This window comes from Arachis hypogaea, chromosome 15 (genome assembly GCF_003086295.3).
Source record: "Arachis hypogaea cultivar Tifrunner chromosome 15, arahy.Tifrunner.gnm2.J5K5, whole genome shotgun sequence".
Classification (NCBI taxonomy): domain Eukaryota; kingdom Viridiplantae; phylum Streptophyta; class Magnoliopsida; order Fabales; family Fabaceae; genus Arachis; species Arachis hypogaea.
The window spans coordinates 135,737,554-135,762,833 of record NC_092050.1 but is presented as its reverse complement, the minus strand read 5'-3'; the positions used below and the strand labels follow the sequence as shown (position 1 = coordinate 135,762,833).

Genomic DNA, 25,280 nt, shown 5'->3' with positions numbered 1-25,280 from the left:
CTTTGTAACTCAAAAACATCTTTTTTTTATGACCTCAAGTCCTCAACACTTTTTTCAAGATATGGTAGTAATTTATATATATGAGATATTTTCTATTTCTTAAAGTAACTTTTAGAATTAAATTAGATAAATAATTCAATCTGAATTTTAATAATATGACATCAAAATTTATTAAGTTTAATGTTATCATGTTACTCATTTTATTAAGAGTACCAACCAGGCATGTAATTCCAAAAGTACATTTGGATATAAAATGAAATTTGAGTAGAAACAAGTTTTTTTTTTTTTTTTTAAAGAACTAACACTAAATTTTTTTAATTTAACCTGAACTTAAACTAAAAAAATTGATGAATACCAAAACGTAAGATGAAAATAACACCAACTCTAAGGTTCAATGGTTTATATATTGTATTTTAATAACAAAATAAAATATTCTAAATATAAAATGATATTCTTACAAAGTTCAATAACTTAAAATTCAAAAATATTCTAAATAACATATTTAAATTTAGTATTACAACATTTTTTTTTTTAAAATGGTAGGTGTCCCACTAACCCGATCAACCTCTTTCCGGCAATGCTCGCATCTCAAACAAAATGCGTGCGGATTAAACAGACATTTTTTTCTATTTTGTAGGATTAATTTTAATGTTCATCGTATTTTTATTAATATTACTTAATATTTCAGATTAATATCTTATTTTTATATTATTAAAAGTTAGGATTTGTTTTAGTATAAAAATATTTTTATTAAATAAAAATAATAAATTTTATTAGCTATGTAGTATTTTTTTTTTTTTTTGAAAACATAAAGCCACAACTAAATTGCTACGGATACAAAACAACTAATATATTGAAAAAGAGTACTGTTTTTCTTTTGAAATTTGTGATAACTTAGGACACTATCTATCGATAAAAAACTAGAAAAAAAAACCTTTAATATTAAATGACTACGAATTAATGAAAACGTTTAGAAGATCCCACTTTTATGTCTTTAATGCTTTTAATGAGGAGACTTTTAACAAACAAAACCCATGTCTAATTTATATGTATTTTATTTTTGTTGCAACTTTATTTTAATGTTCTAGAAATATAGAAGGAGAGCACAATAACACTATAAATAAGAGTGTATGTGCATTGTAGGAAGGGAGCAAAACAATAGGCACTAATAATAATTAATTATTTATTTCCATTGTGTTTTGATTATTGTAGAAAGCATCATGGAACAGGATCAATCAGAAGAGAGTCATGGAAGAAGAGGCACAACCCTGGTGGAAAGCGAAGAAGGCACAAAACTTGAGCTAACTGTGGATGAAGTTGTGGAAGCTTATGTAGGCTCACTTGGATTATCCCAAATCTTGCATGTGCTTGTGGTTTCATTTGCATGGATATTTGATGCACATAGCACATTGGTCACAATCTTCAGTGATGCACAGCCACCTTCTTGGAGGTGCAAGAATGGGGTGTACTGCACCGACGGCCGCGGCGGTTCTGTTTGTGGCTTGGTGCCTGGGAGCTGGGAATGGGTTGGTGGAGATAGAAGCTCCACCGTAGCTGAATGGGGACTTATATGTGATAGGAAGTTTCTTGCTGCTGTTCCTGCTTCTGTCAACTTCCTTGGTTCTCTTTTAGGTATATACCTGTTTAGAATCTTAATTACTATGTTTATATTCATTTATGCTAATATACATTTACTAAAATCATTACTCTATACTTTTAATTTAGAATATCATATATCACCATAATATAGTCTCATGCTTCGTATATATTTAACGTTAATATGTGTACAAAAAAATTAATTATCAAGTCAGTCATTTGTATAAATATTAGAATATAAAAGATACATTAAAAGTATATAAAACATACATATATTTATAAATAAATACATGACGATTAATCTAGTAGTTAATTTTTTATATACACATAAACAAATACCTTGCATTTTGTACAAAGGATACAGGGTTTTTTGATCTTTGGTGATTTTATATCCCCTTTTTTGGACTCAACTGATAGAACATGTAATTGCGAAAATAATTGGTTCTATGTAATAAACTTTTCACCCATTGCAAAAGTGAATTATTGGATATGAATTTGGCCATACAGAAGCATATGAAATACAAAGACTCAATAGCCTATAATATAATATAGTATAATACATAGTGGATGAGTTTAAGGGGCGGGCATCCATACATATGATGTTGTGAATATGAATTGTGTTAGTAATTAACTAATGGAAAAGTACACGTAGACAATGAAAATATTAAATAATGTGGAAAATGGATGTATCAGATATTCATTTTATTAGATGTACGGATGATTATTCTAATATTAAGATTTAGGTGGATAATTTGAAAATGTAGTGTATTTTTATTTGATTGGTGGTTATTCATGTTGTTCAAGAAAATCATTAGTTAACTAGCATAACCCTTAACTAATTAGTTACTTTGTAACAACATTAAATAACATGTTCTTCAAATTTTGGTTCAGGGTCTGCGATATTTGGGCACCTAGCAGATACTTGGCTTGGAAGAAAAAGAGCAGTGATGATTTCATGCATCTTAACCTCCATAACATTTTTTGCCACATCCTACTCCCCAAACCTCTACGCCTATGCCTTCTTCCGATTCTCAACAGGGTTTGCGAGATCAGGAATCGGCATAAGCTGCATTGTCCTCGCCACAGAGTCAGTTGGACGCAAGTGGCGAGGCCAAGCCGGCCAATACAGCTTCTTCTTCTACACAATTGGATTCCTCTCACTCCCTCTTCTGGCATACCCAACAAGAACAAATTGGAGGAACTTGTACAAATTCTTGTCCATTTTGCCCCTGGCATACGCAATCATAATACTCCCCTGGGTCTCTGAATCCCCAAGGTGGCTTCTAATAAGAGGCAGAAGCAAAGATGCATTGAAAGTGTTGAAATATTTCGCCAAAATAAACGGCAAAGACGAATTCCCTCAGAATCTAACCTTAGCAAATCCTTCTGAACTGAAAGATGAAGAATCCGGAACAATTTCGAACAAGAGAGAGAATCTCTGGACCACAAAATGGGCTGCGAAACGAATGGTTCTTGTTATGATTGCTGGGTTTGGGGTTGGATTTGTTTACTACGGAGTTCAACTCAACATGGAGAATTTGAATTTCAATCTTTATGTCTCGGTGGCTATAAATGCGGTTATGGAAATCCCTGCTGTTTTTGCTGGTTCTTTTCTGTTGGGATTTTCTAAAAGAAGGTTGTTATTCTCTGTTTCATCCTACGTGGCAGGCGTTTCTTGCATTCTGTGCCTAATATTCTCAAAGGGGTATTCAAATTCCAAGGCGCATGTCAAATTTGGCGGGAACTGGGGGCAGTTGATTGTTGAGGCAGTTGGGTTTATGGGCTCTTCCTTGGCCTATGATATCTTGTACATTTATTGTGTGGAGTTGTTTCCTACAAATGTGAGGAACTTTGCTGTCTCAATGTTGAGGCAAACTGCGATGCTCGGGGGGTCGGTGGCGCCGCTGCTCGTGGTGGTGGGCCGGTTGAGCCCATCACTTTCTTTTATAGTGTTTGGGGTGTTGTCCATTGCTAGTGGCGTTTTGAGCATTTGGATTCCTGAGACTAGGAATGCTCCTTTGTATGAGACACTTAAGCAGCAGGAGGAGATGGAGGCTCTTAATCATGTTTCTAATGGTCATTCTAGGTGCCTAGAATTTGGAAAATGATTCAAGTCAATGGTAAAATTGGTCAATTAAGTCGTTGGACTTTTGACAACTTATCAAAGCTTGAAAAAGTTTTAATTTCAAAAAACATAAAGCAAATGAAAAAAAAAAAAAGAAAGTTTTTACTTAGGCAGCTCTGTATTTGTAGAAAGGTAAAAGCTTGTCAATTATTTCATCTACTTAATGTATTTCAGTATTTATTTTAATCTCCTATGATAAGAAAATTCTATATAAATTTCTCTGTATGTAAATTTTATTTATGGCTTTAATGAAGAATGTGATTTAGTTAAAAGCTCCGTAACAAAATTCCCGTAAAATAGCATTTTTTTAGTTAATCTTAGTATAATTTTTTTAACAATAACGTAATAATATTTTAAGAAGAATAATATTATAATAATATTAGAGAGAATAATAATAATAATAATAATAATAATAATAATAATAATAATAATAATAATTTATATTTTTATTGTCTGTTAATCTATTATACTTTGGTAGTGCCGAGAAAGTGATAACTCTCAATTTGACTACTCATCTTAATTTATGATCTTCATTTAAGAACTAATCAACATCTCTAAAGGGATAACCATGCATCAATATATGGTGGCCATGAGATGCATACAACTTGCATATAGTTGTATCTTAATAAGCTTAGCTTATTGTTTTTGACTTTCTCAAACATGATTCTATAACTCCTAGAAACATGTAGTAAATTAAAACCTTCAACTTGTCAAATTTGACAGCATAACCATCTTCATCAATTTTCTTTCAAAGAAGATGATGACATCAAACTAATCAAATTTTATAAAAAAAAATTGTACCTTTAATATATTTTGGAATATTTCTGTATTTTACAAAGATTTTTTTGTGAGAACCTAAATCTTTGGATAATATTATTGGTGATTTACTTAATATTTCAATTCCAGCCACATGACATGTTTAAATGATATGGGATGGAGTTGAAAATCTAGTGTGTTCAAACTAAAGAGGTACAAAAAAGTATCGTTTAATCAAGAAAATATATTTATATGCTAGGATGATTCTCACTTTTTATTTATTTATTTAAAATTGGAGGAGAAAGTGAGCAGTAAAATGAGGTTTATGAGGTGATTTATGGTGATATGGACGTCATTACTTTTTGTAGGTACACAGTTTATTTTTTTTAAATAAATAACGAAAATGCTCTGAACATACAATAATAAAATCTTCTTTTTACGTATTAAAAAAATGTATTTTTTACCAGTAAAATTGTTAAAAAATAATTTGAAATGTTTTTCACAATGTTTAAAAGAATTTGTCTATAAAATTTAAAAAGAATATATATATTTTTTTGGTGACTAAAAGAATATATATTTTTTACACTCTGCAAATCTTTTTCTTTTTTTATAATTTTCATATACAGATTTATTATGTAAGATTTCACATAATTATATTATCCGATGATTATATTTCTAATAGGTCGGATACTAGTATAAATATATTATTGGTGGTTAGTAAAATTTTTATTCTTTGAAAGGAGCTTATCAAGGTTAATTTTTAAAAGTTATTTTTTTAATTATAAAATTTATGTTTATTAAATTAAAAAAAATTTAATGAGTACAAATAATAATAATTGTGCTTGTTAAACTAACTTTTAAAATTAAAAATACTAGCTATTATAGACATAAATATAAGAATAAATTTAGATATTTATTAATATATGATATTATATTAAATTTTTAAATTTTAATAAATATAAGTTAATGTAATTTTTTAAAAATACAAGTATCTTTTTAAAAAAATTTATCAAACTAAATTTTAAAAAATAATAAAACAATAATTAAAATTATTTTATTTAACTTACTATTCATTAATAAAAATAAAGTAAGTGAAACAAAAATTTGTTGAAAAATAAAAATTTTGCTATAAGTCCTATATTTCCAAAGCATATATGTTACTTGATATTTATTCAGAGAAATAATAGCTTATAGTCTAATAGAATAAATATCAAGTAACAATATATATACTTTATAAGGCGCAGAAATCATTCGGATTGTGAAAAGAATGAAAAAGATGTGCCAACGAGAGAAATGGTATTTGGATAAAGCGGTGCTAAGTAAATATGATGGCAATAGAAATTGATCACTTGTATTGCAGGAACATAAATAATGATATATGTATTCATTAGAAGGTTGATTCATGTATAAGTATAACATAAAGATGAAGTAAGTACTAGTAAGTACCACAAGAACATGTGATTTATAGTGTTATAAATCATTGTAATCTTCTCACTAATTGGGTAAAGATGTAACACAATTAAAAAAATTAACATCTATAATTTTACCTATGTACATATTTATAATTACATAGTTATTAGAATAAATTATTTAAATAAAATAATTAAAATTTATATTTACTTAAATATAACAATTTTAAATTAATTACATGTGTGTCTTATTTCAATTTTATATAAATTACAAAATTTTTTTAATAGTTTAGACATTTACATATAAACAGTCAAATCCTTTCTATTTATAAAGAGGTATTAGTTACACATAAACTCTGGTTCCCTTTCACGATTTACAAAAATTAAGTCTGTACATAAACTGTGAAACTAAGCAACGGATTGCATTCTTAAATGTGTATTAATTATTTATAAATTAAATAATTCACGTATAAAAGTCTAGGATTATATACAAAGATCCAATTTTTTTATTATGTGTGTATTTTTTAACTAAGTCACCATTGAGCAAGACAACCTGCAAATACTACAGAAGTCGCCGCTCAGATAGACGACCTGCAAAACAATTTCTGCAAATAAAATTCTACTTTGACCAATTTTAATTCACTTCCATACAAAGAACCATCATTGTGATGGCAAAGATGGTTTTGGAGACCATAGGAAAAGATATAAATCATTTGTACTAAAAATATTGAGTTTTATATTAAACATTTTTTTAGAATTTTGATTAGTCTGATTTATTCAATTTTTAAAAATATTTTGTGTACAAATAATTAATTACTGTATAATTATATATAAATATATGTATTATTTAATTTTTTTAACATATATTTTATATGAGAGTCACGGAGATAAATATATCTAAAATTTCTTTTTTTTTAAATATTTTTTAATAATTAAAATTTAATACATATAATTAATTAAACTGTGTTATTTTTATCAAAATTAGGCCAGAAAAATTAATTTAACTGAAAAAATAATGAATCAAATTTTGAACCGATCTAAATTAATATTATTTTTATAAAAAATGACTATAATACTCTTATTATAGAAAATGACTAAAATACTCCTAGCCTATATATATATATTTTGAAAACTCTAAATTCTAACCCTATAACGGCAGAGGGCTAAAATTTAGAATTTTTAAAATTAATATATATAATAAAAGTATTTTAATCATTTTCTATAATAAGAGTATTATAGTCATTTTTTATCAAATATATTATTAATTTAGATCAGTTTAAAATTTGATTTATCATTTTTTCGATCAAATTAATTTGTCTAGCCTAATTTTGACAAAAATAATACAGTTTAATCGATTATATGTGTTAAATTTTAATTACTAAAAAATATCTTTAAAAAAACATTTTAGACGTCTTTATTTGAGTGACTTCCATTTTATATACATAACTAATTTGATGAGTATAAATTTTTGTAGTATATTTATTGACGAGTACAAACATTAATCTTATTATTTATAAAGATAATATTTTTAAAAATTGAATAAACTAGACTAATCCAAATTCTTTCAAAAAAATGTTTAATAAAAAATTTAATATTTTTTAATACAAATTATTTGTAGGTATTCTCTTCTTTCCTAATTTTTTTTATTCTTTCCAAAACCTTCTTTGTCATCACAATGGGGATTCTTTATGTAGGAGTAGATTAAAGTTGACCCAGCCATGGTATGTGTGTAGAACCTGCATGTTGCCTTGTGGAACGGCAACCTAGTTAAAAATTAAGCAGGTAACCCAAAAAAAAAAATGGATCTTCGAATATAATATTAGATTAAATATTAATTGTTATTAAAAAATAATATTATTTATTTATTTATTTAAAAAAAATCTAGACTTTTATCTGTAAATTATTTAATTTATAATAAGTAATTCACACTTAAAAATACAATTCGTGATTTAGTCTTGTATTTATGTACAAACTTAACTTTTTATAAACAGTGGTAGAAGTTCCACAATTTATGTGTCACTAATTCTTTTTTATAAATTATAGCAAGAATTTTATGATTTATATGTAAATATGTCTCTTCATAAACAGGGATAAAAATTTTACTTGTGTAAATTAAATGTGTAAATCGTTTAAGAAATTCTACGATCTAGGTAAATATTCAAGTTTAATTTTCTTCTTAAATTTTAACAAATTTTAAAATTGAGTTAGTTATCTTACATTATATGCCAAAAATAAACCTACAAAGGTTAGTAGTCATCATATTTCACAATAGAAGTCCAGATTGTGATTTCAAAGAAAAGTGTTTTTTCTAAGGTTTTTGCTCAAAATTCTATTTTATAATTATATATTTTAAAATGGATTAATTGTTACATGGACATATGTTAGCAATTTGCACAATATTTGAGAATAATTTAATAGAAGTGATATTTTGAATTAGTAAGCTTTTCTAGTATACCAAATATAATAATCTATCACTCTTGCTTCTTTTTTGCCCCTTGTGTTGTGCATATTGTTCTTCTGCCACATGTTTCATTCTTCTTAAATGCAAAAGAACCTCTCATTTCTGGAAAATAGTCCTATTTTGTTCCCTGAGAAGATTTAGTAGTTGTAGTTGTTGATTCTTTCTCACCGGTTATTGCTGTAATGTGTATAGAGTGAGGCAAAAGAAAGTGTGAAATTAATGGAGGGGGTCCCAAACCCTTTGGATATGGGGAAGGAGAAAGTGATTTCATCAAATGGTACATTGCTATCTTCATCCACAAAAGGGTTTAGAGACAAAAGCATCATCATCACCAACACCAACATTATACCTTCCTGGCTATTCACCAGCACTTCTAGTATGTATTAAACTCATTGTACCATTCCAAAATTAATATGCATTCAGATCAAGTAATACTTTCATCTCTCTTCTGAGTAAATATCTCATTTTTGTGGGGTTTTTCTCTAACATCATAAAATGGTAATGATTTTTGCCCACCCCTACCTTTTTCTCTCCAATATCTAAAAAGATTTTTAAAATACATCAAATTATATATTACATGTCCTACAAAAAAGTAAAAAGAAAAAATATCATAAGAAATTATTTAAAAACATTTAATGTTACATATTGGAAAATATTTTGTAGCATCTTTTATTTAATTAAATGATAAATAATATTGATTTTGCTAAGGATTCAAAAACAATAAATTTTTATGAAAAGTTGAAAACAAAGTTTTAAGTTTCCAATAAAATAAAATACATAAATTTTATTAAAAAATATTTTTTAAATTTTAATAATTTTTTTAAAAATATTTGTCGGTAAAATCCACTGCATTAAGCAAAAGTTTAGATAAAATGTGAAGAAGGTATATACTATAGTATAGAGTAAGAGTAGCCAATAAAAAAAAGTAGTAATGTACTAGTAAGCAATAAATGGAAGGAAGGAAAGAAGAAATTAAAGAAAAAAATAAGGTAAAAACTCAAATGCAATTAACTTCACGTGAAGTTGATAATTGAAAATTATTAGATAAAAATTTAGTCAAATCATTTAAATTATTTAACGGTTTTCAGCTATCAACTTTACGTAAAGTTGACTGCATCTGAATTTTCCCCAAAAAATAAAGGATAGTGAGAAAAAAGATCTGAAAGTGAAATCTGAATTGAATGTGTTCACATACAAAGTAGTCAGATTGTTGAAAGTAGTCAGTATTTGAATGGCAAATGAAATGGAATGGATGAAGGAGAAGGAGAAGGAGAAGGAGAAGAATTGAACAAGTTAGAGAAGAAGGATCAAATTGATTCAAGATATGTTCTTCAGTTTTGTCTATAGTGGAAAAAGTAGTAGCAAGATCTTAAAGGACTAGATGAGAATATTCTATTTTAATGACTCTGATTGGTGCCGTACAAAGGGTGTGAATTAAAAATTTAGCCCTCAACTTGTGCCAATAACAAAATACACTAGTTGGATTAAACAAAACATTGATAATTTTTTGTAAACCACATGAAAACAGAGCCAGTTGCCAATAATATCAGAGCAAAAGATGCGTCATACCAGTTCTTCAACTTGGAGATTGTAATTGACGGAAGTTAATTAGGACGAATGGGTTTGGTAAACAAGTTGCTGCCGTGCGTGAGAGTAAGGATGCTTGGCAAAAGCATTGAAACAAAGCCATCATCTTGTAAACATGTCATGTATGAATTAGTTGAATTATTTAATTAATTAATTATAACATAAAGTAACTAAAAAACGAGAAAAAAATTATTGCTCGAAGATTCATAAGAAGACGGACAATTCACCGATGAAAATGGAGTCAGAGTCTATAGCAGCGGTGGAGAATTTGGAGTTGTTGTTGTACGGTCCTTTGAGGAACTTCTTGAGGTGTTGTCTTTTTCCTTGTTGGAATTCAGAAAGGTCGACGAAGAAATATTATCTACCTCCATTGTCGTCGAGAAGCTCAATGGTCCGATTCACAGTGAAAACAGATCGAATTGGAGCCATTACGGCAGCGCCACAACAAGCGGCAACAACGAAGAAAAGATAAGAGTCCTGATGGCAGCGATAGCGCCAACACCGGAGGAGCTAGGCCGAGGCACCGACATAGTAACTCCGTGGATGGTTTTACGGGAGGGGTGTTAGGAGAGATCATGGATGCTAAGAAAACAATGCCTTCTCGAAAAGCTTACCGAGCAATAGACCATTGATCCCAAATGCGCCAATTTGTTTATGAATGATACTCACTTCAATTTTCACTTCCATTTTTATATTTTGTTTTTGCAATTTGCGGTTGATCTTAATGTTATTTTCGAACAATTCCTTTCGAGAAGTCTTTGATTTATGATATGGGAACGTTGAATTTGATAGTGATATTTGATTATAGTCATGTTCTTTTTTAATTTTCGGCAGCCATTGTTGATAGGATTTAAGGATATAAATTTGTTGATTGGCCAGTGCAAGTGATGCTCGAGATGAGTTCATATGCTTAAAATCCATATTTATAAAAGAACTCTCAAATTATTACCAATTTCATTATCTATCTTGATCCTTTTAAGTACCAAAATATACTTTCACCACCCTAAAAAACTTCATGTCCCTCTCTAGTGTCAATCGTCCAATTCTTCCGTTAGAATCACCAATTATTTACCCTCTCATATGTTGTTTATTTTTACCCAACACGCACTTCTTTTACACGCGCCTTCCTTACTATTACTGGAAACGGGAAACTTACATTCATAATTTTTGTCACTTAGATAGTGTTTGTTTTGAGATATTGAGACAGAGACTGAGAGATTGAGATTCGGTATCATGTTTGTTGGTTCAGAGACTAGTACTAAAATTTCTGTCTCTGTTCCTAAAATTTCAGTATTTTCGTACCTCAAAAAAGTGGAGACACAGGAGACTAAAATTTTTAGAGATAGAGACTGGAACTTTAATAACATTTTATACCTAAAATACCTTCATTTCAATTCATTAATTTCAATTTTATCCTTTGTACAAATTAAATTAAAATTTCATTCTTATTTCAATTTCTGTCAGCCACTTTGTACCAAATAGAATACTGAGATTTATTTCAATCTCTGTCTCTTAGTCTCAGTCTTTTCATTTCTATCTCTCCACTAAACGCTAACTTTGAAATCATTAACTAAATTATTAAAATATTCTCATTTAGTGGTTTATTGATCGGTTAAAGCTCATTATTTATTTTATTTAACTAAAATTTCTCATTGGTAATTATCAAAGTTTTTTAACTAAATTTCAAACTTTCTTTTTTTAAAGTTATTTTTTTATAGTAAATTTTAACTTTGGGTATCAAGTGAATGTACTTTTTAATGTATCCATAATATTGTGTTTAAATGTATAACTATATCTCTCTTATTATATTCATATGCTTTTACAATATTATATTAATAGTTACTAATAATTAATTAATTATTAATTTATTTAGTTATTATATATTCCATTTCCATCTGTTTTGGTCCTCCAATAGCTTGTGTTTTAAGGATTTGTTTCTTATATAAATAAAAAAATCATTATTAAAAAGACAAAAGAGCATTATTTATTAGGATACATTTTTTTTACATTGCATGCAATTTAGCCAATGAATGTTGGGCTAGTTCACTTAGTGAGTAGGGGAATTGTCCAATGTCCATGTGGTTGATTCAGGGATTAGACAAATTGTGTTTTACACGCTAATTAATTTTCTTATGAGGTCACGTTGGGGTAACACGGCGTTATGAGAAGGCTGTGTGCTTTACCTACAGTGTGGGATCAGAGACGAACGAAATCGGACCGTGTGTGTTGGGGGAACTAATCGCACGGTCCGTTTTGCAAGGACAACACGGAGGGTCCGAGTTGTGAAGGGACTTCCACGCGTTGCAGCTCCCTTGCTCCCCAGGACGGTGCCCCTCAAGCAGCAATGAAGTATTTACTTCCCACACCTACCTCCGAAAGTCCCTCAAACCATCGTTTTCATTTATTCCCATCCACCCAGCAGCTACATTCTTTCTTCTTCTTCATCCTTCAACAACAACACACACAACTCCTTCACACAAAACAGATCAAAATGCCAAAGAAAAAAAAATATAGAGATGTTAATCGTCCTGAATATCATATTGTAAATTATTTCAGCTATGATGATTATGTAAGTATATTTATTAATTTTTTTTAATATTTCAAAATCAGTATTAGTGTTGTTAGAAAGTTAATTATAGTTATTGTTTAAGGTGTTTTAGGAGATATATAACAGACAACCTCAGTATTATTATTATTCTTAATGTTATCATCGTTATTATTTTTATTATTTAAAATTATAATTACAGTTGTTAGACTTTTAGTTATAGTTAGTTGTTGTTGCGGCATGCGTGGTGCAGTAGTCTTAGGAGTTTTAGCTTAGCTTAGCATGTATTATTATTATTATTATTATTATTATTATTATTATTATTATTATTATTATTATTATTATTTAAAAATTTACTGATTTTTACTATAAATTTAATTAAGATCGTTGTTGTTGTTAGTAGTTAAAGGGTGACATTATTATTATTATTATTATTATTATTATTATTATTATTATTATTATTATTATTATTTAAAAATAAATATACTGAATGTTTTTAGAAATTTAGTTAAAATTATTGGTGCTAGTAGTTCAAGTTAGGAGTATATATATATAAGTGATATTATTATTATTATTATTATTATTATTATTATTATTATTATTATTATTATTATTATATGTAAATATGGTTGGAGAATATTTTAATCAATCATAATATTTGAGTTAGGACAATTATAGATTAATAGAAAATAATATATGTATAGAAATTTTTGTAAGAATTATAGAAATTATAATTAATTATTTAACGTTCATAATTAATTTTTGAAATTATAACAGTATAAGTGATAGAAATTTTTGGTTACAGTAAATAAAGAAAGATTTAGGGTGGTGATTAATGTAGAGGATTTTTTATCAACAATTAGAATTTGTAAAGTATAACAAAAATTTGTTAGCTTTCCGATAAGGTAATCAATTAAATTTAGGAGTTAAAATATTAGTACTTAGTAGATTGGATTTGGTAAAATTGTTATTCGTTAATTAAATTCAGTAACTATGTATGTGGTGTGATTTAATTTAATGTTTATTTGTGGAGTTACTGGTGATAAATGATTAATAATGATAGATAATTAGTTGATAAGTTAGGGTGCAATGACTACATTTCGTAGTTAACAAAAAATTTAGCATGATTTTATTTAATTAGTTGCTCTGGTTAGAAAGTTATGATTTTTTTATAGTAGTATTTGTGGTTGTTAATAATTTGGGTTATGCAATGGACAAACATGTATCATCATGTTCTTACTGATCTTCCAATGCCTCCACAGAATCCCTTAGATATTTACATGGACTGGTACCGTAATAAATATGGCCACCACTTGAGGTTGTTGGATCTTGTCGTTTAAGAGAATGATGAGGGTGATGAGGTCATGAATGATGTGGTTGAAGGGAATGAGGCAAATGAAGAGAATGATGATTTAGGTGAAGAACAGTTACCACAATCATCGACACCTCCACCACTACCTCCACCTCCACCTCCACCTCCCGAAGAACAACCTCAGTCCTCAAACCAATATGTACCTCAGACGCATTTTACCTCATCATACCCAATCCATCAGCAGTATTGGGGTGGGCCACAGTATGACTCAGGTGAAGGAGGTTCTTTTAGCCAGTTGCTTGGGTTCATGGCGGCAGATGCAGGTCAATCACATTATGGCTATCAGTATGATATCATGGCGGGCCGGTATTCATTGGACGCAAGGTTCCCGGGTATCACCTCCTCAGGCGCATCAGGAGGGTTGGTCTCTGGTGACTCTAGTAGAAGTGAAGGTGGTCGAGGAGTTCTTAATAGTTGTAATCCTCACCGTGTTTCAATGAGTCAAATTGAAGAAAATGCTCAGACACTTGATAAAGAGACTGATGAGTATCTTGTAGATGAACCAGATGACGAGGAAGATGATGAAACTGATGAGGCTGAAGCATCCCGTAATGATGCATCTGATTATGGTGATGATGCAGGTACTAGTATTGCCTTATTTCTATGGTCAACTGATTTAATTACATTCATATGATTCAGATTCATATATAGTTGTTTGATAACTTAATGGTATGAAAGTCATGTGTGGTATCTCTGTTGAGACTGATAGTACAGATATACTTGTTTGTTTAGTCTATGTAATTATATTCCTGTTTGGATGGTCTGTCTAATTAAACTGTGTACAGGTGAGGCACGTACTCCGGATGAGACGGACAAAGGCTACAATCTCAGGATTGATCCGCTCGGTCGTAGTGCTAATCGATACACTCCATCTGTGTTCAAAAAGGCCCCAAAAAATGCGAGAAACTTGTGAACGATGTAAAGTGGGCAATGCGAAAATAGATGTTGTGTTGTATTAGTTAACTTTTCAATGTATTCGTTAATGAATCTATGTATCTGTTAACTTTCTGATTTATTTCTTAATGAATCCGTGTATTAGTTAACTTTTAAATGTATTACCTAATGAATCTATGTATCTTTAAACAGGGACATGTAAACTTAGTATGCATGTAAACTTTTCAATAGGGTACCTAATGAATCTATGTATCTTTTAATAGGGACATGTAAACCTAGTATGCATGTAAACTTCTCAATGTATTACCTAATGAATCTATGTATCTTTTAACAGGGACATGTAAACTTAGTATGCATGATTAAGTTGCATGTGTCATAAGAGTACATTGATATAAGTTACAATGTTTCGAATAGCATATTAATACATAACATCCTGAGAAAGATAATAACATCCTGAGAAAGATAATATATAAAACTACTGAGCATTATGACCAGCAGGTGCACCAGTTGACCGACGGCATCTACTACGGCTATGTCCCTCAGCATCACATTGCCTACATCGTCGTAGAGGACGCAACATCCGCGTGTCCATCTCATTCAAGAAGCGGGTCATCCTGGGGCGACCTTTGGTCACGCGTCTTAGGAATGGATTGGGTACGAATCGCGGTCCGGTGTAAGTAGGCCATGTAGAAGGATTTCCCAGTGGCCTAAACCTAGCTCGATAAACCCGTCGAACCTGGTCCATCTTATACACATCATGAACATACAATTGCCAGTCCAGCCATTGATTTGCACAACATGCCGACACGGGATCCGATCCACCTGAAACTCACCACAGTCACATTGATGCCGACGTAGGTCGACAGCATACTCCAGTCCACTAGGCATCTCACGCACTTCAAATACCTCATTCTGCCGGTCGAAGCAGTTAACCTGGATATTTCCTGATGCAAGTTGGTTTGCATGCAATTTCGTGGTCACAAGCTCCGAAAATACATGGCCAGCATTAATCCTTGCCTCCGCCTCAGCTCTTTTTCTGGTGAATAGCTCGTTAAGCCTGTAGAATGTTGCTTTGACAAGTGCAGTGATTGGGAGGTTGCGTGCACCCTTCAGGACAGAGTTAATGCATTCGACTAGGTTTGTCGTCATGTGACCCCATCGGTAACCACCATCAAATGCCAACGCATACTGTTCACGGAGGATTCGGTTTAACCAGTTAGTGTAAGCCTCGCTCTGTTCTCGTAAACGCTAGTAACGCACTTCGTACTCACGCACCGTCCGCGAATATCCTGCAGAATAACAAAAAAATATATATAAAAAAGGGGATTTACATACACTAAATGAATGACACGCTTCCGGTCGACCTCAGATTGTTCAAATTCAATGTACAACTCGATGAACGAGATTCGGGCACGACTTTCAAAATACATTGAAAACATCTCTTGCAAATTCGCTTCGTCCGTTACATATTTGGATTCAAATTGGACGAATCCACCAAACACCGGTATCGGATATCTGTATAAAATGCAAGATATTTTTCTCGACATCTCAGAATCAATCTTCTCACAGATCACACATTTGAGCTCTTCAAATGAGATTGTGAAGGGAATAACAACATCTAACGGATTTTCACAAATAAATTTCACTCATTCAGAAGTTTGTAACAAAATCTGACCAAAATAATACACTTTAAAAAGAACTCTATCATCCATCTTTCTCACTTACCTAAATAAGAACAGAAATTTCAAAACCAAAATTTTTGACTACACCGAAACTAAGAAAGACACAGGAAGAAGAGAGGAGAAGAAGTGCTCGAGCAAGAAGAAGAACCAGATCTGAAATCTTCTTCACGACACACACCCTTTTGTACATATATATATGCACCCATAACTCGGATCCACCGGTTACTTGCTTCTAATTCAAAAAACTATAACACTCAAATCGGACCATGCGACTTCTTTTTGGAATTTTTAATCAAAATTTAAACTAAAACCCAACTCGGACCATGCGTTTAGTGGCTTCTGATTAAAAAATAACCTATGATACCTAAAACGGACCATGAGATTTGTGAAAGGAATTTTTTATCAATTTTTAAACACCCACAAAACGGAGGGTCCGATTAGGGTGTTGCTGCATTTTCAAATTTTCTCTACATTGAAATCGGACCATCCGATTTTGTCATCATATTTTCGTTGCACATTACTCGCACGGTCCGAGTTCTCCAGCCTGCTACTGAGCAAAAAGCTGCCCTACACAATGGTCTAGCTCCCATGTGTCCCATAACCATGCGCAACACTACCCTCATCTCCATAACTAAAAAAATGAGTGTTTTACAACCTAATTTGATGTAATTGGTACGATATAGATTCTGTTGGGTAAAAAAAGTAAACAAGTCAAGGAGAGAACGATTTAAAACAAATAAGCCAAAGTAAAATCTGATTCATCAATCAACTAAACCACTTTTACATGTAATTTAAACCTACCTATTTCAAACTCAGTTTACATGTAATTTGAACCATGTAGATTTGAATTACTCACTGACACCCAAAATCACATAATTCGAATTCAGCTGATTCGAATTACACATCAACATGTTATTTAAAAGTGTAAAAAATATAAAGCATTTTTAATGTAAATTTTTTTTCTCATTTTTCAAGAGGTGACTGCTGGCAGGTAGGTGTAGTCTATTTTTAGCGTTTTCAAATTTGCATTTTTAGATTTTGAAGGAAATCTCCAAAACAAACACAATTGGCTATGGACCGTTGTCTCTATCGCATAACCCTTTTTGTTTTTTTGCTTGGCTTTTCCTTCCATTCTTTCTTTCTAATTGATCTTCACGGAACACTATTTTCAAAATTTGAAACCGCATATGAATATGATATTGTTGACACAGTCACAGCTCACTTTTTCAGTAATGCCTTGTTGCAGTCTATATTTGATTTTCTTTTCATCTCAAATGTCCACCTTTCCGTTTTACCCTCATATTCCCTTCCAACTTTTCTTCATTTTGTTGCGGTATGTTTTACTTTTTAATCTAAATTAATTTAAATAAAAATTCATGACAATTTAATTAAATTTGTCAAATTATTTAATAATTTTTTAAATTATCAATTTTATGTAAAAACAATTTTATTATAAATCTCTATTTTTAATTTAATCGTTAATATCTTTTATTCTTAAGATAATTTAATATATTTAGATACATGTTATATATTAATATATTAAATTATTAGTAAATTAAAAAATAAGAGATCATTATTACGAGTAAACGGAAGTAAGAAGAAATCTATAAATCAGAAATTAATCATTTGATTGTTCAAGTTTAACCACATAAATAATACGTCAAAAAAAAATTAAAAGATAAATTTCTTTTTTATCATTTGGAAAACCTGAAACTATAAGGATGTAGTTAGTAAATAGAATGGATATTCTTAAAAAACAAAATGATGGCAGACTTTTTTTTGTATACGTACAAAAATGATTTTTCTAATGGTAAAATAACTAATTGTAAATTATGAAGGATGAATTTATTATATTTTAAATTTTAATGAAGTTTTTGTTATATGATTTGAGAATTTTGAATGTAATGAAAATATAAAGGACAAAATTGTCCGACAAGGAAATAATTTACTTATAACAGAAAAAAAAAATTGAATAGTGAGAGAAATAGACCTTTTTTTTCCTGGCTAAACCTAAACAGTGGCACATGCAGAGTTGTAGTACAAATGAACAATGATGTTGACTTTTGCACCTAAAACTAGAGGCAGAGATATGCAGAGGTACAAGAGTACCATACCCTACATATATATGCATAATAAAAGAGAAAACTTTCTTCTATATATGACCATAAAGAAGCCACATTTCAATTCAATTTCAAATTATAGTCCTACACTATTGGACTTTTTACTACTTTGCATTATATTTATTTAATGTCCTTGTTGGGTAATCTGTCACTATCTTAGACCTCAATTACTCATCAACCCCATTTGAGATCTCATCTACCCCTGTATTATCCTCCACCCCTTTTATTGTTTCTTGGTGAACCTCATTGATTATTAGGCCCTTGTTAGAAATTTCAAATTTGTGACCTTTACTTATATATTTGAAGCCATGGAACTTAGTAAATCAGGTAACAAGAGTGCGTTACATAGCATTGTCATTAATATTATTATTATATTATGATCTTGTGTTCTTTTTTTCTTGTTAGTTAATGTTTGAATTTGAAACCTTTTGGTGATGGCAGAGTTAGAGGAGAGGATGAAAGTGCTGACAATGGGGACAAGAGAAAATGAAGATGAAGAAGTGGGTGACACATTTGCAGAGAGAGCTGAGTCTTATTACCAAAAGAGGCCTCAGTTACTTACCCTTTTGCAAGATTTATACAATGGATACATCACTTTATCTGATAGGTACATTCAAACACTTGCAAAGCAGAAACAACAGCACCACCATAGCAGGCACTCTTCACAGGTTTCAACACTTGATGGAGGAGGGTTTTCTGACCAAGAAGAAAGTAGCATTGGTGTAACAAGCAATGTTGATTATTCGGATACCGAAAGCGCAATCTCGTACCAACCACAATCCAATGTGGTGAAGTTGAAGCATGGGAATTCAAGCATGAGTCCAATTCTTGATCTTGATGTCATTGTTGCTGAGCTTGTGATGAAGAATGTGGAGTGTGATGTGATGGTTCATGAGGTTGGTGCAATGGAGAGGAAGTACTGCGAATCGTCGCGGAAGAACGAGCTTCAGAAGAGTCTACTTGAGGTTTTGGAGTCTGAGAGGCATGTTTTGTTGAATGAGAATGCTAGTTTGAGTTACAGGGTGAACACATTGGTGGAGGAGAATAAGGAACTGGTGTCTGAATCGGCTTTCGTGAAGCGCAAGGCAGGGGAATTGGCGAAATGTGTGCTCAAGATGAGGGAGGATCATAGAGTGTTTATGCTGCATAGGAAGATTGAGGATCTTCAGGCTCAGATTCATGGATTGGAGAAGAGGAACAAAGAGTATTATGAGAGGCTTCTCAAGAGAGATGTTGGTGATGATGGAGTATGCAAAGGGAATAAGAACAATGATGTTGGTGGCAATGGAATATCTTTGGAGGTTCGTGTTCTCAGAAGGTTCAAGTGGAAAGATGTTGGAAGTGTTTCTTCTTCTTCAACTGGTTCTGTTTCTGGAAGGAGTTTTGATGATCTGAAGAAGGATAAGAATAAGAAAGGAACTAGTTTATGGAAGAAGCTCAAGAACATGGACTTGATTCTCTGTGGGATGAATCCAACATGTGCTTGATCCCAAGCTTTCACAGGTGCCATTGGGTTGTGTTTTCATTTTCAGTTTTTCTGGTTTCAAAATTCTATGGAGGAAAAAGAGAAAAAAATATTTCAATTGTTTTTTCTTTTTTCCTTCGATAAATTTTGAAAATAGAAAATATTAAAAATGAAAATGAAAACGCAAAATAGTTTCTTATGATTTAGAAACTATAATCTTAGAGACTGGTTTGATAGCTTACTTAGAATCAAATATGTATACTTTTTAGTTCTTTTACTAAAAGTTATGTACTTATTAGTGTTAACAAGCCTTGGTGTATATTCCAATGTGAGGTCTATGAGTACCTCTTAGCTAAAGCTAATCCTTAATTATTAAACTAATTGTAGATTAGGGAACATTATATTAGAGGCAATGCTTTTTTGCCTCTACTATTTATTAGCTTATCTAATTGTGGTTTTTCTGTTTATTTTGCTTAAGACTTTCTTACAAATGCAGAAGATCCATGATTGTTGAATGAGGTAACGCGTATATAATAGTTGAAGCATCAACTTTTAACATTTTATTTTGTTATCTAAAATTCTTGGTTCTCAGCCATGTTCTGCTTGTGTTGTTACTTGTTCCTATTAGGTTTCTTTCTTTTTAGATCTTCCAATGGAATTTTAATTGTCATGATAGGATTAGCTCAGGTCGAACAGAAATATATGGGCTGGATTGAGTTATTAAACGAATGATGTTTGGATTTATTATCGTTTAAATTTGGTGGAGTCAGTTATTGATATTTGGTATTAGTTAATACTTTTTTATTTTGTTTGATAGTTTAACTGATATTGTTAATTATGTTACATGTTCGAAATTTTCGCTATCAAAATAAGTGGGGTCTTTAGTCATCTTTTTTTTTTTTGGTATGGTTGCAAGAAAAAAAATATCCAGATCAATTTTTGACATTTTAAAAATTGGATACTTTAGTTATTTAAATTTTAAAATACATAAAATAGCTTTTAATGTTTATTTCTGTCAAATCATACAAACACATGTGCGAGTTAACATTAACTAACAGAAAGAAACTGCATTGGATAAAAAAAAAAAACTAATTTTAAAGACTGATTTGTATATTATAAAATTTGGGAAATTAAAGTGTTGATTCAAAAATTTTAGGAACTGATTCGGATACTCAACAAAAAATGGCTCAACACAAACTAAATTTAATATCTAAATTTGTTATTTAACATTTATCACTTTTCCCCTTTAAATTTGAAACAATAATCTTTACCAAAAAAGAATTCTGAAACCAACAATAAGCATCACATCCACACTCATGACGTTGTGTTAGCAAACGAGATTAAAAAGTGAACAAATGACCTAGCCAATATGTTACTAACATCACATCCTTTAATTTGCATTAGTAGTTGTTTTTTGCTGTTATTATATACTAACATGTATGAAGAGCCTTATTCTTCTGCCATTTGAATGTGAGATAAACTAGTATCGGAGGAATGTCTTGCTTACTTATTAAACATAAAAATTCAGGGTATAAAAATTGCAAATAAAGAAAACAAGAGCACAATTTGTGAAGATTCGTTTGATTCCAGAAATTGTCTAATGGAAAAGAATTCTGTTAGTGATGTGTTATAGGTAAGAGCAGAGTTTAATATCTAGAAATGCAGAATTTGGTTAACTCTCAAGTACATGATGCATTTTATGTGGAGAGCGCTATACCTATAATAAGAGAAAGTCTAGAAGATAGCACTTTTATTAAATTTGACCAACACTTAACCAGTAAAAAAAAGTGAGTAATTTCACACCATTAGATATAATCTTACGCCATTAAAAACACTACTGATGACTACAAATCACAAAAATTGCTGACCTTCTAGCACTCCTCTTATAATAATTAGGGGTTCAAAACCGATTCGGACCGATTTAAACCGATCAACCGAACCGAATAAACAAAAAATCAAACAAATCGAAAATTAAAAAAACCAAAAAAAAATAAATTTTGCTGTTTTTATTGCGGTTCGGTTCGGTTTTCGGTTCTGACAATGAAAACCCTAATCGAACCAAACCGAACCGGCATATGAAAAAACCCTAAAAAACCAACCCACCCACCCCCCAAAGACCCCAAACGTGACTCTGTCTCCTCAGTCCTCACTCATGACCTAAGTCACCTAACCCCCCCCCCCCGCCCCACCCCCAAACGTATGGGTGTTCGCGGTGCGGTTTGGATCGGTTTTGAGTCAAAAACTCATCCGATCCGAACACTAATTTTGCTTGCAGTGCGGTTTGGATTGGATGACTTAAAAAAAACTGATCCGATCCGATCCAATTTCAAGCGGTTTGGATTGGATTGGATTTGCGATTTTGTAAATTAAAAAAATTAGATACATATAACAAGTCTTAACATCAATTAAATAATCAACAATAACATAACAAGTCTCAACAATATTTTTAAAAGCCAACGATAACATAACAATAGAAATAAAATTATAGGTTAGAATAAATAAATAAATAACATTTTGAACATAAAATATTTATTAAATAATAATAATACTGAATAATATAAAAATATATAACAAATTGAACATGTTATAATATTATAGTACATTGTGAGGTTTGGATTGGATTGGATCGGTTATGAAAAGTAGATCCAAAATCCAATCCGATCCAGCGGTTTGTAAAAAATAGAATCCAATCAAATCTGAATTAGTGCAGTTTTAATCGGTTTTCGGTTTGAATTGGATTGGATAAGCGGTTTAATTTGGATCGGTTTGGATTTGAACACCCCTACCCAAACATAAACCTAGCTTTGCTCCCTCTCTTCTCTCAGTCTCACTCTCTGCTGCTCTCAGGCTCTTCTCGAAGCCTTTTATTCTTCTCAGTTCCTACCACCACCAACACCGAAGCCTTCCTCCCAGCGAGCACTGACCCAGCAGCGTTCTTCCCAGCAGCGCCCAGCGTCACCAGCGAGCACCAATAGCAACGTTCTTCCCAGCAGCGCCGAGCCGCCGATCGCCGAAGCCTTCTTCCCACCGAGCCACCCAGCACAGCAGCGTTTTAACTTAACCCACAACACAGGACAGCACAGGACCGACCACCGAGCCACCCAGCCGCCAATTCAACTGAGATATGGAGCCCGAGCCTCCGCGTCAGGTATGTATTTAAGTAATTTGACTAATTTCTGTTCAATAAATCAATAATCATTGATGGATTGCTGTTGGTTGTTGTTAACTTGTTAATCAATAAATCAATAATTTCAGTTTTATTGTTCTATATATTTGTTGTTTGATTGTTGATTGTTGTTCATTGCTAATTGGTGTTCATTATTTTGTTGTTATTTTTTGAAATTGCTAGTAATTGCTATTGCTGTTCATTGTTCATGGTTGATTGTTATTCATTATTCATTGTTGATTGCTGGTTGTTGTTTATTGTTCATTACTGATTTTTTAATTATTTGTTCAATACTGATTGTTTGAAATTGTTAGTAATTAGGTTGATGTAGGTAGATATTTTGTAAAATAGGTCAATGTTGTTCTTTTTCTCCCTTATAATATTTGAAAAAAAAACTACTTTCTGTTTCAGGTTGGGGAGATTATTAGCAAATTTGAGAAGAAGGGATTTTATTTGAAAGGTAACTTCTTTTGTTTTTGTTACCACTTAACATACGTGCTAACAATTTAGCTTAGAAACTCCACAAATTGATAGTAATTACAAAGCATTTCTTTAATGGATTGGTCTAATACATTATCTCTGGTTCTATTGTTGCCATGGTCTGGGAGGGTAAAGGTGTTGTTGCAACTGGTCGAAAGTTGATTGAAGCAACAAACCCCTTGGCATCTGAGCCTGGAACTGTTCATGGTGGTCTTGCATCGAATGTGCTTTCCATAGATCTTGCCATTCATGGTAACTATTTACTTAAACTCATCTCAATCTAACAGCATAGTTTCGAATGTGCTTTCCATAGATCTTGATCGTAGATCTGTTAAGTAAATTTTAGGTTGACAAGTAAAATGGTTAATGTTATAATCTTTTTTTTGAAATAATTTTTCAAATTAATCATAAAATCAAGTGCACTTTAAATAAAGGTTGTAGTGGTCTATGTGTGTAGATCCTTTCTGATTGGAGTATTGGACATGTCGGTGGTAGAATTTTAACATTGTTTGATAAGGAAGTCACTAGAATGGGTCCTAAGAGATGATGGTAAAGATTCACCTGTGACATGATCAAGTGCTATTTCCAATTATTATTGTTTTTATTATTGATGAGCGGATAATTTATACGCTTTTTGGCATTATTTTTATATAGTTTTCAGTATAATTTAGTTAGTTTTAGTATATTTTTATTAGTTTTTAATTAAAATTCACATTTCTGGACTTTACTATGAGTTTGTGTGTTTTTCTGTGATTTCAGATACTTTCTGGCTGAAATTGAGGGACTTGAGCAAAAATCAGATTCAGAGGTTGAAGAAGGACTGCAGATGCTGTTGGATTCTGACCTCCCTGCACTCAAAGTAGATTTTCTGGAGCTACAGAACTCCAAATGGTGCGCTCTCAATTGCGTTGGAAAGTAGACATCCAGGGCTTTCCAGCAATATATAATAGTTCATACTTTGCCTAAGTTTAGATGACGCAAACTGGCGTTGAACGCCAGTTCCATGCTGCATTCTGGAGTTAAACGCCAGAAACAGGTTGCAAAGTAGAGTTAAACGCTAGAAACAGGTTACAAACTGGCGTTCAACTCCAAGAGAAGCCTCTACACGTGTAAAGCTCAATGCTCAGCCCAAGCACACACCAAGTGGGCCCCAGAAGTGGATTTCTGCATCATTTACTCATTTCTGTAAACCCTAGTAACTAGTTTAGTATAAATAGAACTTTTTACTATTGTATTTACATCTTTAGTTTCATCTTGAGATCACGTTTGGGGGGCTGGCCATTCGGCCATGCCTGGACCTTATCACTTATGTATTTTCAACGGTAGAGTTTCTACACTCCATAGATTAAGGTGTAGAGCTCTGCTATTCCTCATGAATTAATACAAAGTACTACTATTTTTCTATATAATTCAAGCTTATTCCGCTTCTAAGATATTTATTCGCACCCAAAAACATGATGAATGTGATGATTATGTGACGCTCATCATCATTCTCACTTACGAACGCGTGCCTGACAAACACTTCCATTCTACATGCAAACAAGCTAGAATGAGTATCTCTTAGATATCTAATACAGGGGACCGAGTCCGAGATATTAGAATCTTCGTGGTATAAGTTAGAA

General features: G+C 31.4%; 2 protein-coding genes across 2 annotated transcripts; both read left to right on the top strand.

The window, feature by feature from the left end:
• Positions 1-1,146: 1,146 nt before the first annotated feature.
• LOC112750821 (organic cation/carnitine transporter 1-like) lies at positions 1,147-3,936 on the top strand. Its single transcript, XM_025799686.3, has 2 exons — positions 1,147-1,632; positions 2,488-3,936. Exons 1-2 carry the CDS (start codon positions 1,221-1,223, stop codon positions 3,702-3,704), a joined length of 1,629 nt encoding a protein of 542 aa, XP_025655471.1. The 5' UTR covers positions 1,147-1,220; the 3' UTR covers positions 3,705-3,936.
• A 14,673-nt stretch (positions 3,937-18,609) lies between these two features.
• LOC112750820 (kinase-interacting family protein) lies at positions 18,610-20,607 on the top strand. The gene is made up of 2 exons (XM_025799685.3): positions 18,610-18,874; positions 18,989-20,607. The coding sequence occupies exons 1-2, from the start codon at positions 18,856-18,858 to the stop codon at positions 20,032-20,034; spliced, it is 1,065 nt and encodes a 354-aa protein (XP_025655470.1). The 5' UTR covers positions 18,610-18,855; the 3' UTR covers positions 20,035-20,607.
• The last annotated feature ends 4,673 nt before the right edge of the window (positions 20,608-25,280 follow it).